The 14327-nt window shown below is 38.5% G+C and overlaps 1 protein-coding gene across 1 annotated transcript in view; it reads left to right on the forward strand.

Annotated features, from left to right (window-relative positions):
* CASD1 (CAS1 domain containing 1) overlaps positions 1-14026 on the forward strand; it is a 44237-nt gene extending 30211 nt beyond the window's left edge. Inside the window, exons 11-18 of the mRNA XM_015811576.1 lie at positions 4014-4133; positions 6303-6459; positions 7806-7885; positions 10218-10319; positions 10535-10675; positions 10931-11008; positions 12249-12341; positions 13394-14026. Coding sequence (XP_015667062.1) covers positions 4014-4133; positions 6303-6459; positions 7806-7885; positions 10218-10319; positions 10535-10675; positions 10931-11008; positions 12249-12341; positions 13394-13648 — 1026 coding nt within the window. The 3' untranslated portion in view covers positions 13649-14026. The remainder of the gene's footprint in view (positions 1-4013; positions 4134-6302; positions 6460-7805; positions 7886-10217; positions 10320-10534; positions 10676-10930; positions 11009-12248; positions 12342-13393) is intronic.
* The last annotated feature ends 301 nt before the right edge of the window (positions 14027-14327 follow it).

The raw sequence follows: 14327 nt of genomic DNA on the forward strand, positions 1-14327 counted from the left end.
CTACTTTCCACGAAGACAGTCCTTTCGTGGAAGGGCGAGATGCAATTACCCCCAGCCTTTTCGCTCCTTCCCGTCCAGACAGGACAGGCAGGATAGACAACCTGATAGGCAAAATCCCGGTCCCAGACAACAACCCCAGGGGAAACGGCCCTTTCGAGGGAACAACAGGCCTTTTCGCCGCTCAAGGTGACTCATCGGCGGCACCTACCATAGGGGGGCAGACTTTCTCTATTTGCCCACCAATGGGAGGCTACCACCACGGATGCGTGGGTGCTCAACACTTCGCCACGGTCTCTATCTGGAGTTCGTCTCCCACCCCCCCGAATCGGTTTCTTTCCTGTCCGTACCCCCGAAATCGTACGAAGGAAAGGTTGATGGACGAAGCAGTCCAACACTTGTTGCGCATACGAGCCATAGAACCCGTACCACTGGGTCAGAGAGGTCAAGGGTTTTACTCCATCCTCTTCGTTGTTCCAAAAGCATCAGGGGGATGGAGGGCTATTCTAGATCTCAAGAGTTTGAATTTCCATATTGCATACCACAAATTCAAAATGCAAACGCTCCGCTCCATCTTGGGAAGTGTCAGAAAAGGGGACCTCCTGACGTCTATCGACCTCACGGAGGCGTACCTTCATATTCCTATCTCTCTGACCCATCGACGGTTTCTACGGTTCGCATACAAGGGGCGTCACTTCCAGTACAGGGCGCTCCCATTTGGCCTATCATCGGCCCCCAGAGTGTTCACCAAGGTTCTGGCGGTCCTGGCAGCACATTTACGATTGATACCAGTCAGAGTCCAATGTTATCTGGACGACATATTGATTCAGTCCTCATCCACCCGGTCAGCCATGGCGGACCTCGAACTGGTGATAAAACTGCTCCAGGACCACGGATTCTCGGTAAACTTTCCCAAGAGCCACTTAATTCCTACAACGAGGCTCTTGCACCTGGGGGCCATCATAGACACGATGGAGTGCCGGGTGTACCTGTCTCAAGATCGCAGAGACAGCATAAGGGAGTCGATCCTTCAGCTTCGCAGGAGTTGGTCGGTAACACTGGTCAGTCTCTCCCAGTTGTTAGGGAAGATGATCTCGGCCATAGCGATTGTCCCATGGTCCAGGCTCCACTCCAGGGAACTACAATGGTTCATGCTTCCCTTTCAGAGGCGGAACCTCAGTGCATCCCAACACAGGGTAGTTCTCCCTCATTGAGTGTTACGCTCCCTCATGTGGTGGCTGTCACCAGCCATACTCAGAGGGTTACGTTTCAAGGAGCCGGACAGAATTGTACTCACGACCGACGCCAGCCTGTTTGGCTGGGGGGCACACCTTCGGTCGTATTGGGCACAGGGCCGTTGGTCCGTCTCGGACCTCCAGCACAACATAAATTGGCTAGAGTTGAGGGCCATCCATCTAGTTCTTCGTCACTTTCACCATCTGGTGGCACGGCGTCACGTTTTGGTCCTCACGGACAATGTGGCAGCCAAGGCCCACGTAAATCGCCAAGGGGGTACCCGATCTCGGAACCTGTTGTCCGAGGCTCTCTTACTGGGATTCTGGGCAGAACACAATCTGGCCTCCATCAAGGCTGATCATATTTTGGGGGTTGCGAACACACAGGCCGACATTCTGAGCAGGTCAACGGTATATCACTCGGAGTGGCACCTCCACCCGAGGGTCTTCAGGGAGATTTGTCACTGTTTCGGCCTCCCTCTTGTAGACCTTTTCGCGTCCCCGTCCAATGCCCAGCTAAACCGCTTCTTCTCACGGTTTCCGGCGGTAGGGGCGGAACAGACGGATGCTCTTCGGAGCCCTTGGCCACAGGGTCTGCTCTACGCTTTTCCCCCTTTACCCATTCTCCCGGCGGTGATCCGCAAGCTTCTTCGGGAGCGAGCGGAGATCGTCCTGGTGGCCCCTTATTGGCTAAGGAGACCTTGGTTCGCCGATCTGATGAACCTTTCCCTCGCGGACCCTTGGCGGATTCCATCAGAACAGATCTCTCTCAGCCAAGGGGCCATTCTACATCCCGGACCCCCAATGGCTCCAGTTAGCCGTCTGGCGCTTGAGCGCTCGATCCTAACTAGGGAGCTTTGCTCGCCGGGGTTATCACAATTATTCAGGCCTCGCGCTGTCCATCCACGAACCGTATCTACGAGGCCACGTGGAGAAATTTCCGATCATGGTGTTCCGGGCGACAATTGTCGCTCTCGGCACTCACTGTTCCAATTATCTTGGACTATTTGTTAGATGGACTGGACAGGGGCTTAGCCCCTAACACATTGCGCAGACAAGTTGCCGCTTTTTCCACGGTCCTCAATTGCGATTCAGCGGAGTCACTGGGTCATCACCCCTTGATACGGTCATTCCTTAAGGGGGCCGCTAACAACAAACCCCCTGCAGTACACAGGTACCCTTCGTGGGAACTGCCACGAGTACTCCGGGCCATCACTAAATCGCCCTTTGAGCCCCTCAGGACGTGTGACATTCGCTACCTGTCCCACAAGGTGGCATTCCTGGTGGCAATTACGTCTGCGTGACGCATCTCCGAATTGGCGGCACTTTCAATCCGGGATGACTTGTGTGTTTTCCAACAGGATCGGGTGATTCTTCGTCTCGACGCTACCTTCGTCCTGAAAGTCAATTCCCTATTCCATCGGTCACAGGAGGTAGTGCTGCCTGACTTCTGTCCCAACCCGTCGCATGCGTTGGAACAGCAATGGCATAGTTTGGATGTCCGGAGGGCCCTTAGGTACTATATTTTGCGGACAGCTGAATTCCGCAAATCAGAAGCCCTCTTTGTATCCTTCCACTCCTCCACCAAAGGTCGGAAAGTTTCCTCTTCCACAGTTGGCAGATGGATACGGGCATGCATCGCCGGGGCGTACCAAGCTGAGTCATTGCCGGTTCCACGAGGGGTTACGGCCCACTCTACACGGAGTGCGGCTACTTCTGCGGTATGGACCACTCAGGCTTCCATCGAGGAGGTCTGCAGGGCAGCCACATGGGCTTCACCTTCTCCTTTCATTCGGCACTATAAAATTGATAAGTTTGCCTCGGCTGAGGCTTCTTTCGGTAGGAGAGTTCTCCAACAGGTTTTGCATCAAAGTGCCACTCTGGACCAGTCTACTACCCACCCTCAGGGACAGTAGGCTTTGGTATGTCCCATTGGTGGATTCTCCATCTCCAAGTGCTGGAGAAGGGGCGTTGTCTTACCTGAACGCCTTTTCTCAGCACGGAGATGGATAATCCACTTCCCACCCTTGTAGGTCATTAGGCCTAGGGTCAGTTAGTTTGGTGAGCCACAACATCTTGCTGTCAGTCAATGGCTACGCTCGCGTCAAAGACTGGGTATCTATGGCCCAGGACGGGCGTGGCAACTTTGACTGACTTGATCTGATTGGGCAGGAATACAGTCTACTACCCATTGGTGGATTCTCCATCTCCGTGCTGAGAAAAGGCGTTCAGGTAAGACAACGCCCCATCTCTCCGTAAAATAATAATAACAAACAATACTAATTGATGCAAATGAAATGTAATACCCCATCACTGGTGTGACTGCTCTTTAGAAGACCTGTTTTAATTATGGGTTTTTGTGCATGGTTTTAAGAAGAGTCATTATTTTGTTCTTATAATGCAGTAGTTGGAACAATGCCCAGTCTACATATCTATACCATTTTATTTAATTATTACAAATGCTTTCATGTTGCTTCAGTTATCTGACTCTAAGTCCTACATGCATACATGTAAAAATATCTGTCTCTCTCATCATTAAACCAATGAATGAATGGTTGGTTGGGGATGTATTGAAAAGACCTATAAGACAAAATGTTGGAAATGAAGCTTTAATATCTAGAAATACAGAAGTTTACTGAGTTTACAGAACTGAGTTTACTGAGCCAAAGCTAAAATCAAATGGAAAGATAACCACATTCCACATATCATTATTTTTAAATTGGAATTTAATCAGTGAGAATTACTTGATTTTTTTTAATGCTCCTATGTTTTTGTTCATAGTTCTTGCCAGTATATATGCACATCCGTGTTTTGGTTGCTGCATATCTATTCCAAACAGGCTATGGACATTTCTCATACTTTTGGATTAAAGGAGATTTTGGGATTTATAGAGTGTGTCAGGTAAGCAATTTATATATGATGATCATGATTGACTACAGTTACAAAATTCAATTAGTTTCTATTACTGTTAGGTAATGTTTGGTACTTTCTTGTAACATCCATTGAATCATGTTTTCTTCTTTGAACCAGGTGTCCCTCTGTTATACCAAAGTTAAGGTGTAGATTCAAATTCATCATTAGTGCTAACTTGGCTTGTGTGAATGGTAAATCTATTGTTATCAAAGTTAAAGCTTACAGGAAAAGGTTTACTCAATCTCAAAATGCCTAGACTTTTGTATCCATTGGAGAGAACCCATACACAGCTGTGCCTTTTAAAAAAGAGCTTTCCTTCATTTCAATATTGAGATGAGAAATTATAATAATGGAAAACTTTGTTCTCAGCCTAATAAAATTAAAATTATAAGCAACTATTTTATAAAACTGGTAACTGCAGACTGTCTGAAAGAGATCTTCCTCCTTCCCATGCACTATAAAGACAAAAAGAGTCTAGTTCTTAATCTAAAGTTCAAATAAACTTTGGTTCCCAGTTTTAAATTGCCTGCTAGAATTCTTGAATCATTATTATTTTCAACCAAATAAAAAAATTTATAAGCTATCTGGCAGTAAATAATAAAAACAATAACAGAAGTAACACTACATATGTATCTGGATTAAAAAAAAGATGGAAAAGAAAAAAAATCAAAAAAGATTTATTATTGTGGATCTTGTGACTTACCAAGATGCTATTGGAAACAAAAAGATGGCAAAATTGTCAGAACCACACACTGATATCAAAGGGTTCCTCGAGCTATTTATTATTTGGGAACTGGGTCCAAAACTACTGGGCACCATGAGCCATGTTTAAGATTAATACTTGTGCCAGAAGTGGGGTTTTCAATTGTGATGTGTGGATTGCATCAAGCTGCTTTTTTCAGCCTTAAATGATAGATAGTGATAGAGAGGATAAAGATTGAGAACCAAGCAGACCAATGATAGTGATTGCCTCTCCCTCCCAACAAGAATAGTCATGGAGAAGCTCCTTCCACATCCATGGCCACAGGAAAAAGTCATTGGACCAAAAGTGTTACTCATCTTGTAATGGCTTGCCTAATATATCCCATCATACTTTCAATCCTTTGAGAGCTGTTTACAATCAAAATTTAGGTCTTAACTACTTTTCTTTAAAAGCAAACTATATTAGGTTATAGAAAATTTCACAGTAAGATCTTTATTTTATCATCCAGTTTATCTCTAAATTCATTGGGCAGAGATTTTTTTTATCTTGCTAATTCCTTGTCAATGCAATGTATATGTACTTGACTGCAAAATGATTAAGTTGGACAGCTTGGAAATTGCTCTGTGGGCATAAGAGTATTAAAATAAAAGTAAAATTTTCAGATGATACACCTTTAATAGCAAGATCTTGTTTCTGTTTTTTTTAACCATCTACAATGTATCAGGTGCTGTAATTGTAGACAACAAAACTGATATGATCAATATGTTTCTAAATCTCTAATCATTAGCTGACTCGATTAATGTAATGTGTTCCCCTCTCAAGTAGAATATACTGTTTTTGTGTCATAGAGAGCTTGTTATCTGTGAATTATCTTATTTTGCTTTCCTTCCCCAAATTAAGTGAGCTGGTATATTAATTCTCATTCCATTAATTTTATTGTTCAAGTTTTATCAATTAGTTAGTAAGTTTTAATGTTAAGGTCCCTGCATGCAATAGGAATTGTGGGGAATTCTTTCAGCACTGGCAGTATAAATAATCTTAATTTACTGTGTTGAACTGGAATTCTGCAAATCTGCTTTAAACCATCTGACTGGCTTTATCATAGTAAAAGGGAGATATTTTGCCTAGATCTGAAAATCTATATTTTGAATATGTATTCTAAAATGAATACATACTCCTGTTGGCTAAACATACTCCTATTGGCTAAACAAGAAAACAAGAAGTTTTAGGATTTTTTAAAACTTCAAAGTTTAACTCAACTTTTTTAGAGCCTGGATTACAAAATTATTACTCCTCTAAATTGTAATAAAAGTAATCTAAACTGCAAATGTGCTTAAAGTAGTCTGACACTTCTGATGAAATTACAAACAGATTAAAATTATATTAAAATGTACAAATAAAATTATTTAATATTTCATTGCCATATACTTAAATATTTTTCTCAATATTAACAGGTTTTGTTTCGACTGAACTTCCTGGTTGTGGTACTGTGTATTGTAATGGATCGGTCTTATCAATTCTATTACTTCGTTCCTCTAGTCACTTTCTGGTTTTTAATCATATATATTACATTAGCTCTGTGGCCTCAAATTATCCTGAAGAAAGCCAATGGTAAATATTTCATTTTTACACCAAAAGAACTGTTAACATATCTAACAATCACCACCTAATACGCTTTATTTTTCTACCAGCATTTGAATATCTTAAAAATTCTCTATTCATTTCCCCACCTTTGCTAGATAGGAATTTACTAGAAGTTATATATGTGACTCTTTTTGTGTAAACAATGGTTTTCAGATGATTTTGGCCCAAACCAAACCACGAGAGTAATTTGGAAATAAACTTCCATTTGGTTATCAATGACAGACACTTGCAGATACAGAACTTTTGTTATACACATTAAAAAATTACAACATTCCATTACTTTTTGACATAATCGCCATTCAAATTGAAGCATTTGTCACAATGTCTTACAAGGTTTGAAATTCCTTAGTAGTAGTCGCTTGGTGCCAAATCTGGGCTATAGGGAGGTGATCAAAAACATCCCAACGGAACTGCTTCAGAGTTTCTTGTGTGCATCTAGCGGTGTGCGGATGAACATTATCGTGAACCTATACTACACCGGAAGTGGTGCCATAGAAAATGTGAAGATGCCAAAGGAGTACTGCTAGTGAAGTTCATGGAGCATATTTTGACCATCAATTCAGAAGTCTACTGTGAAACATTACAAAAACTCAGAGGAGCCATCTGTAACAAGTATCGGGGCATGCTGACTTCTGATAATGTTCTCCCGCACACCGCTAGATGCTCCCAAGAACTTTTGAAGCAGTTCCGTTGGGATGTTTTTAATCACCTCCCTATAGCCCAGATTTGGCACCAAGCGACTACTACTAAGGTATTTCAAACCTTGTAAGACGTTATGACAAGTGCCTCAATTTGAATGGCGATTATGTCAAAAAGTAATGGAATATTGTAGTTTTTTAATGTGTATAATAAAAGTTCTGTATCTGCGAGTATCTGTCATTGATAACCAAATGGAGGTTTATTTCCGAATTGCCCTTGTATGTATATGGAGTAAAATGAGTTTCTTTCCTTAGATATGATTACTATGGAAAGAAGTAGTTCAATGCGGTAGAAAGGTTTCCTGGGAGATAATATGATCAGGTGTTGTTGATGGTTGTGATGATTTCTGAATGGAGTGTCTGGAGGAAAAGTGCTGGGAAGATTGGAGGGGGGGAGGGCTAACATACAGATGATGCATTGCAGCATAAACATAGTACCCTTGCAGCTCAATATATGATTGTCCAAATCCTACTAAGAAGGTGTTATTCAATGTACAGACCTACTCACAGGATTTACGGGATTGTTGCATATAACATGAAGTGTTTACTGTATTAAAATAATACGAAATATTTCTCTAAAAATTATTATTTCTCTTCATTTTTGTTTTTCCACAGGTAGTTTCTTCTGGCATTCTGGCGTGCTGTTAAAATTAGGATTCCTGTTTGTCTGCATTTATTTTTTAGCATACTCTGAGGTTTGTACTGTACTTTAGTGTGGTAGAATACAAATTCAACTTAGAATTAACACTTAAGAGAAAGCATTCACAATGTTGAAACAGCAAGGTAACAATTTAGTGTTTCTGAAAAAATGGTATTTTGTCAAAAACAGTTAACTAGCTCTAAGCTTTGTGGTAATGCATTAACCATTTCCCAACAAATTGGGTGTTGAAATTCCTGACAGTCCAAAGATGGTGCATCTGTTTTCATAGTGAACATTAGTCTATCTTCTTTCATTATGGAGAGAGTGTGTTAGATATTTAGTTTTAAGAGCTTTTATGCTTTTTATTTTTCTGCATTTACTATTAGTAAACGTGGTAGAATATTAGAACAAAAAATGTTCCAAAAAGAAGTCAAGGAAAGAATATTTCAGTGTTTTATTAAGGATATGTGTGTGTGTGTGCATACATACAGGCAAACAAACAAAACAAAGCACATTCTGAAACAATTACAAGAATTGCCAAACCACCGCAGACAAAAGCATATCGTGGAGCTTAAAGGCTTATGAACCATACTGAATTTTTCAGTATTTCTGGATAAATACGACCTAAAATGATCTATTCTTTATATTAAATAAACAAGTATAATTTTGACTCATTTGTTTAATTGGGTTCTCTTTATCTAGTTTTAGGATTTGTCTGGAAAACATATTTATGCAAAAATATTTTTAGAAAGGTTCACAAGTGTTTAAGTACAATTGTATATAGATAATTGTATAGATAATATACCTTAATTCCAACAAAATCAGAAGGTTTTTTGTTTTTGTAATAAAAGTTTACACTTATAGAAACACAGCTGAAAAATGAGTTTTATATATTTTTCATGTTTGAGATACATGCTTATATGCTTGTGTTGTTACATAATGCAATAATTTACTTAGGCATGCAGATATTGCTATTTACCAAATGCTACACTATTTGCAGATACATATATGGATTTCCATGGAGACATGGATCATATTACAAGTAGTCCTCTTAACAACAGTTTGTTTAGTGACCGTTCAAAATTATAACGCCACCGAAAAAATGACTTATTACCTTTTTTCACATGACTGTTATAATATCTCTTTGGTCACATGCTCAAAATTCAAATACTGGAAACTGACTCATATTTATGATCGTTGCAGTGTTCCAGGGTCATGTGATCACCTTTACCCACCTCTTGACAAGCAAAGTCAATGGGGTAGCCAAATTCACTCAACAACCATGTTACTAACTTAACAACTGTAGTGATTCACTTAACAACTGCAGCAAGAAAGATCATAAAATGGAAAAAATACTTAACAAATATCTCACTTAGCAACTGAAATTTTGGGCTCAATTGATGTCATAAGCTGAGGACTACCTGTACGTATGTATCCATACATCATATGTATCCATACATGGATATCCATGGAGAGCAGAGGATACAAATGATGAAACTTGTGTGATGACATCACTGCAAGTGTATCCCTTTGATGACATGGTTTTTTAGATATTGCTGACTGTATACTATGTTTCCATATTTTTTTAATCATTCTATTTCATAATTAGCCTTTTAATTAATCATCGTGAAAAATTTTAGTACAGTAAATGTGCTCTTGAGCAGGCAAAGGTCTAGAGCCTATAAAGACTTGGAGAAATTCAGCCTTATATATATGCATACTGTATGATTAATCTTAAAGTACTATTTCCTTTTCAGAGAACCAATTATTGTAATAGTAGTTTAAGTTATGTAATCATATTGAGTTGAATGGGTTAATATATTTGGCCATTATATTGAAATATGAAATTATTTCATTTTGCAAAGATGCCTGAACCCAAATCCAATCGAAAATATGTGGGGTGGCCTGAAAAGGGCTGTGCCCAAGAGATGCCCTCTCAGTCTGATAGATTTGGAGCACTTTCCCAAGGAAGTGTAGGCAAAGATTCCCAAGGCAAGATGTGCCATAGTGATAGGCTCCTAATTCAAAAGACTGAATGTTGTTATAAAATCAAAAGGTGTTTTAACAAAGTATTAGTGTAAGAGTGTACACACTTATCAACCAGGTTATTATATGTTTTTATTGTTGTTTTCCCCCTAAAAGACTTAAATCTAATATTTTTAATTGAATTGTACAGCTTATATATTATATTGAAGGTGGGGGAAAATCGGAAGTGATTTATCTTGGTCTTAATGGGTGTGTGGACTTTTTACATCAATTGCATGATAGAGTATGGAATCTTGTATTTTCATCTAAATATATTTCTACTCGCAGAAATTGAGTATTTATGTTAGATAACCTAGTACTGTAATATAAGTGTTGTGTAAATATATGTTTGTTTCTTACAGGATGTATTTGAAAAGATTTTTTCTATATGGCCATTGTCCATGTTTTTTGAACTAAATGGGAGCGTCTATGAATGGTGGTTTAGATGGCAATTAGATCGATATGTATGTATTTTTAATTTTTTTCATAAATACCTTTATGTGATCTGACCATAGTTATGCTGTTATTACTGAAAATTATGTTTGAATTATAATTTCAGTTTCAAAGCAAAATAAAATTTAAAAAAGGAACAAACATTTAATGTTGTTCCAACTGTAATGTTAAATTAATGTTTGCTAAATGCAATATTGAGATAAAGCAATATTCTTTTCTCTTACAGGTTGTTTTCCATGGAATGTTGTTTGCTTTCATTTATCTAACATTTCAAAAACGACAGGTCCTCTCAGAAGGAAAGGGAGAACCACTCTTTCCTACCAAAGTTTCAAATATTTTCTTATTTATTTCAGTAGTGTTTTTTCTGGTAAGTTTCTAAACTGCAATGGCTTTTTTTATAAAAATAATACTATTTTTATTAAATTGGAGACTTATTTGATCTAGAATGTCTGCTAATAGACACTTACATAGACTTGCCATTTCCTGAAAAGGGATGATGAGTGTTTTAAGTCTGAATGATTGCATGGATATTTCTCTTATGGGTGGATGCAATATCTCTTTTCATAAATAGTTGAAAAAATAGTTGCTTTATTTGGCTCATAACTTTGTTTTATATTTGTAGACATATTCCATCTGGGCAAGTAGCTGTAATAATAAAACTGAATGCAATGAAATGCATCCTTCTGTTTCAGTTATGCAGGTAATTATATTCTCTTCTATCTATCTATCTGTGTGTGTGTGTGTGTGTGTGTGTGTGTGTATGATTAAATTGACATGCATAGCTAATGAAGCATAAAGTATTAGCAGTTATTTGAACTGGCATACACAAATAAGAGAGCAGAACCAAATTAATTACCGCAGGAACTAAGCATTTTGCTGATCTATGGAGCAGGGATCCCTAACCCTCATGTTGTGGATTGGACTGGTCTGCAGTACATTAGGAACCAGGCCGCGCAAGTGGCAGGCGAGCACACAAACTTTATTTGCGTGTGCATGGGAGTTAGGTTGTGTGTTTGAAACTCGCCCCTCCCCCACTGCCACTCCTGTGGAGCTGGAAAGGTTAGGGACCACTGCAGTAGAGTGTTTAACTGTTGTACATGTTTATAACAGACACTTCCTGGTTTAATTTTACTGTCATCTGGCATAAATTATGGATTCTATCACTTAAATATTTCTAATCAGAGATGTGCAAAATGGAGCACTTTAGCAGTGGAATATTTAGGTTTTTTTTCTTGAAATGTTATATTTATTCCCCAGAGTATATCAGTATGGGCATTTTTCATGTAAAATAATCATCTGGAATACCATCTGTGATGAGTGTACTTCTGGAAAAACAAATCACATCCATGATGCCCGTATTGGTGTATTTCATGGACTAAATGAAATATTTTGGGAGTAAAATGAAAAAGTGCATATCCCTGCTTTCAGACTCCTCACAACTAAACAGAAAGACATTTTGGATTTAAGACTTTTTTCTTTTCTTTCGAATTAAGCCTGGTAAACATTGAAATAGGATTCTTCGGGGTCTCTAGTGAATCTTTTCTCCAAATTTCTTCTTTGTTACAAATTTATTTTTTGTATCATATGAAAGCCTCAAGAAGCTACTGTATGCACTCTACCCTAGCATGATAATCATGCAGTCCTTTAGCAATATATGCAACCCTTGGAGCAGAAATTGTTCACTGTGTGCTGAACTCACCATGGCCTGAACTTAGCATTTTGTTGGACATAATTTATGACTAATACATCATTTTTGAAGAAAGTATTTGTAAAGATACTCAGGTACTGTATATGATAAAATTTAGCAGTTTGCCTATTCCTTGATAATTTTAATGTTAACAGAATTTGAATTTGTTATACGATCAATTGGTTGTGTAGCCTAAATGCATAGCATAAACAAGCTATATTTTTTTACATGCTACTTTGTTTTTGTCTTTCAGATTTTAGCTTTCATTCTAATTAGGAATATACCTGGCTATGCTCGTTCAGTGTACAGTTCATTTTTTGCATGGTTTGGCAGAATTTCTCTTGAGGCAAGTAGCATCACATAGTTCTAGTTTTAAAGCTGAAACATCTAAATTGGGTTTAATAAGGATTCATTAGGGTTTAATAAGGGTTTAATAAATTGGGTTTAATAAGAATTCATTAGTAAAGCATCACATAGCACGCTTATGAGACCCCCAAAATCTGAATTGTATTCTATACTCCTCCTGGATTGTAAGTTTTAATATGATGCAAAATGAAGTAAAGTTAAATAAAATAATAGTAATAGAAATACTTGGCTATGACCATATCTTTACCTGCCATCTCATCCCATTGCTTTAACACCTGATATTTTTCCAAAGATGACATATAACCATCAGGCCTTGAAACCCACATGGATAGTTTTGGACAGTTTTGAGAGGCAGTGTCATGTAGCAGTTTAACATGAGTATCACTAGGATACTTACGTTAAAATCTACCCTCAGGCATGGAAGCCTCCCAAATGACTCGGCTGATGTTTCATTCTATCATTTCAACCAACGTCACCATATGGTTTTTATGTGGGGAAAATCGCAGAAGAGAACATTATTGCGTTTCCTTGGCACAACTAATACTTAGCAAAAGCAATAGCACTTAGACTAATATACCACTTCACAATGCTTTATAGCCCTCTCTAAGTGGTATACAGAGTCAGCCTATTGCCTCCAACAATCTGGGTCATTTTACCGAGCTCGGAAGGATGGAAGGCTGAGTCAACCTTGAGCCAGTCAGGATCGAACTGCTGGCAATCAGCAGAGTTAGCCTCTTAACTACTGCGCCACCACTCAGTGATTAAAATAATTATGATTTTTTTCCCCATTTGTACAAAAGAATTTAGATTTGATATTCCATGTGGATAAAGAAAGCAACTTGTATTCCAGCTTGAATAAGTCACCGGCCCTTACTAGAGGGAATTTGCTTTTTCATCAGTTGGTGGTATAGAGATGATACTTTGCTGTAGACTTAATCTGTTTTACTAAGCTTACAGAATGTAGTAACAGTCCATGTGTTCAAATGTCTTTCAAATCACATAGTTCTAATTCTTGTTATATTTTCTTTCCAGCTCTTCATCTGTCAGTATCACATCTGGCTGGCAGCAGATACAAAGGGAATCTTGGTTCTTATTCCAGGAACCCCGATGCTCAATATTATTGTCAGCACTTTTATATTTGTGTGTGTGGCTCATGAAATTTCCCAGATCACAAACGATCTTGCCCAGATTGTTGTTCCAAAAGATAATGTAATGCTGCTGAAAAGGTTAATATGGGCATCTGTGTTTCTCTCTGGATTTCTCTTTTTATCATCTTTTCAAAAATAGTGAAGATATTAACTTCCACTAAATCCTTCAGACATTGCTTCAGCTTCATTTTATACCTCCTGAATCAAATGAAAATCAGCTGGAATTACATTCTCCCTCAACTTTGTTTCTGTTCCTGGGGAGCACAAGAAAGAGAAACATAGGAACTACACTAAACATGTATATGTTGCCTAAGGATAACATCCTTTCAGGAAAATAGGAATGCATTATATACAACTGTATGGGAAGAAAAATTGATTTTTCTACTGAAGGATTATTCTGTTTACAAACTTTTCTAAAATTAATGTAACAATCAAGCAAAATGAGCTCAGCTAGGGGCATTTAAGACTTTTTCTGGAAGCATTTCTTAAAACAATTAATAATTATTTACATCCAGTGTATGGAAAAAAACAAAACTGCTTATGCTGCAACAAATTACATAACCCATCTCTTGATGGCATTTGAATTCCTGGAATCACATAGAGAAATCATTGAAGAGCATAAGGCTTCAACAGAGTCCTGCATAGAATCTGTGAACAAAATGTCTGTAGTGATTTATTTTAAATTTCTTGGTACACGTATTATTTCTGGGGAACTTCTTAAGAACTGAGGGATAAAAAGACACTGAAATATAATCTTAATGTTTACAAACTGCATTGCTTCACATTTCAGTACAGTAGATCTTCAGCAATTTCTCTAC

The sequence above is a fragment of the Protobothrops mucrosquamatus genome, unplaced genomic scaffold (genome assembly GCF_001527695.2).
Source record: "Protobothrops mucrosquamatus isolate PMUCROS unplaced genomic scaffold, P.Mucros_1.0 scaffold45, whole genome shotgun sequence".
Lineage (NCBI taxonomy): Eukaryota > Metazoa > Chordata > Lepidosauria > Squamata > Viperidae > Protobothrops > Protobothrops mucrosquamatus.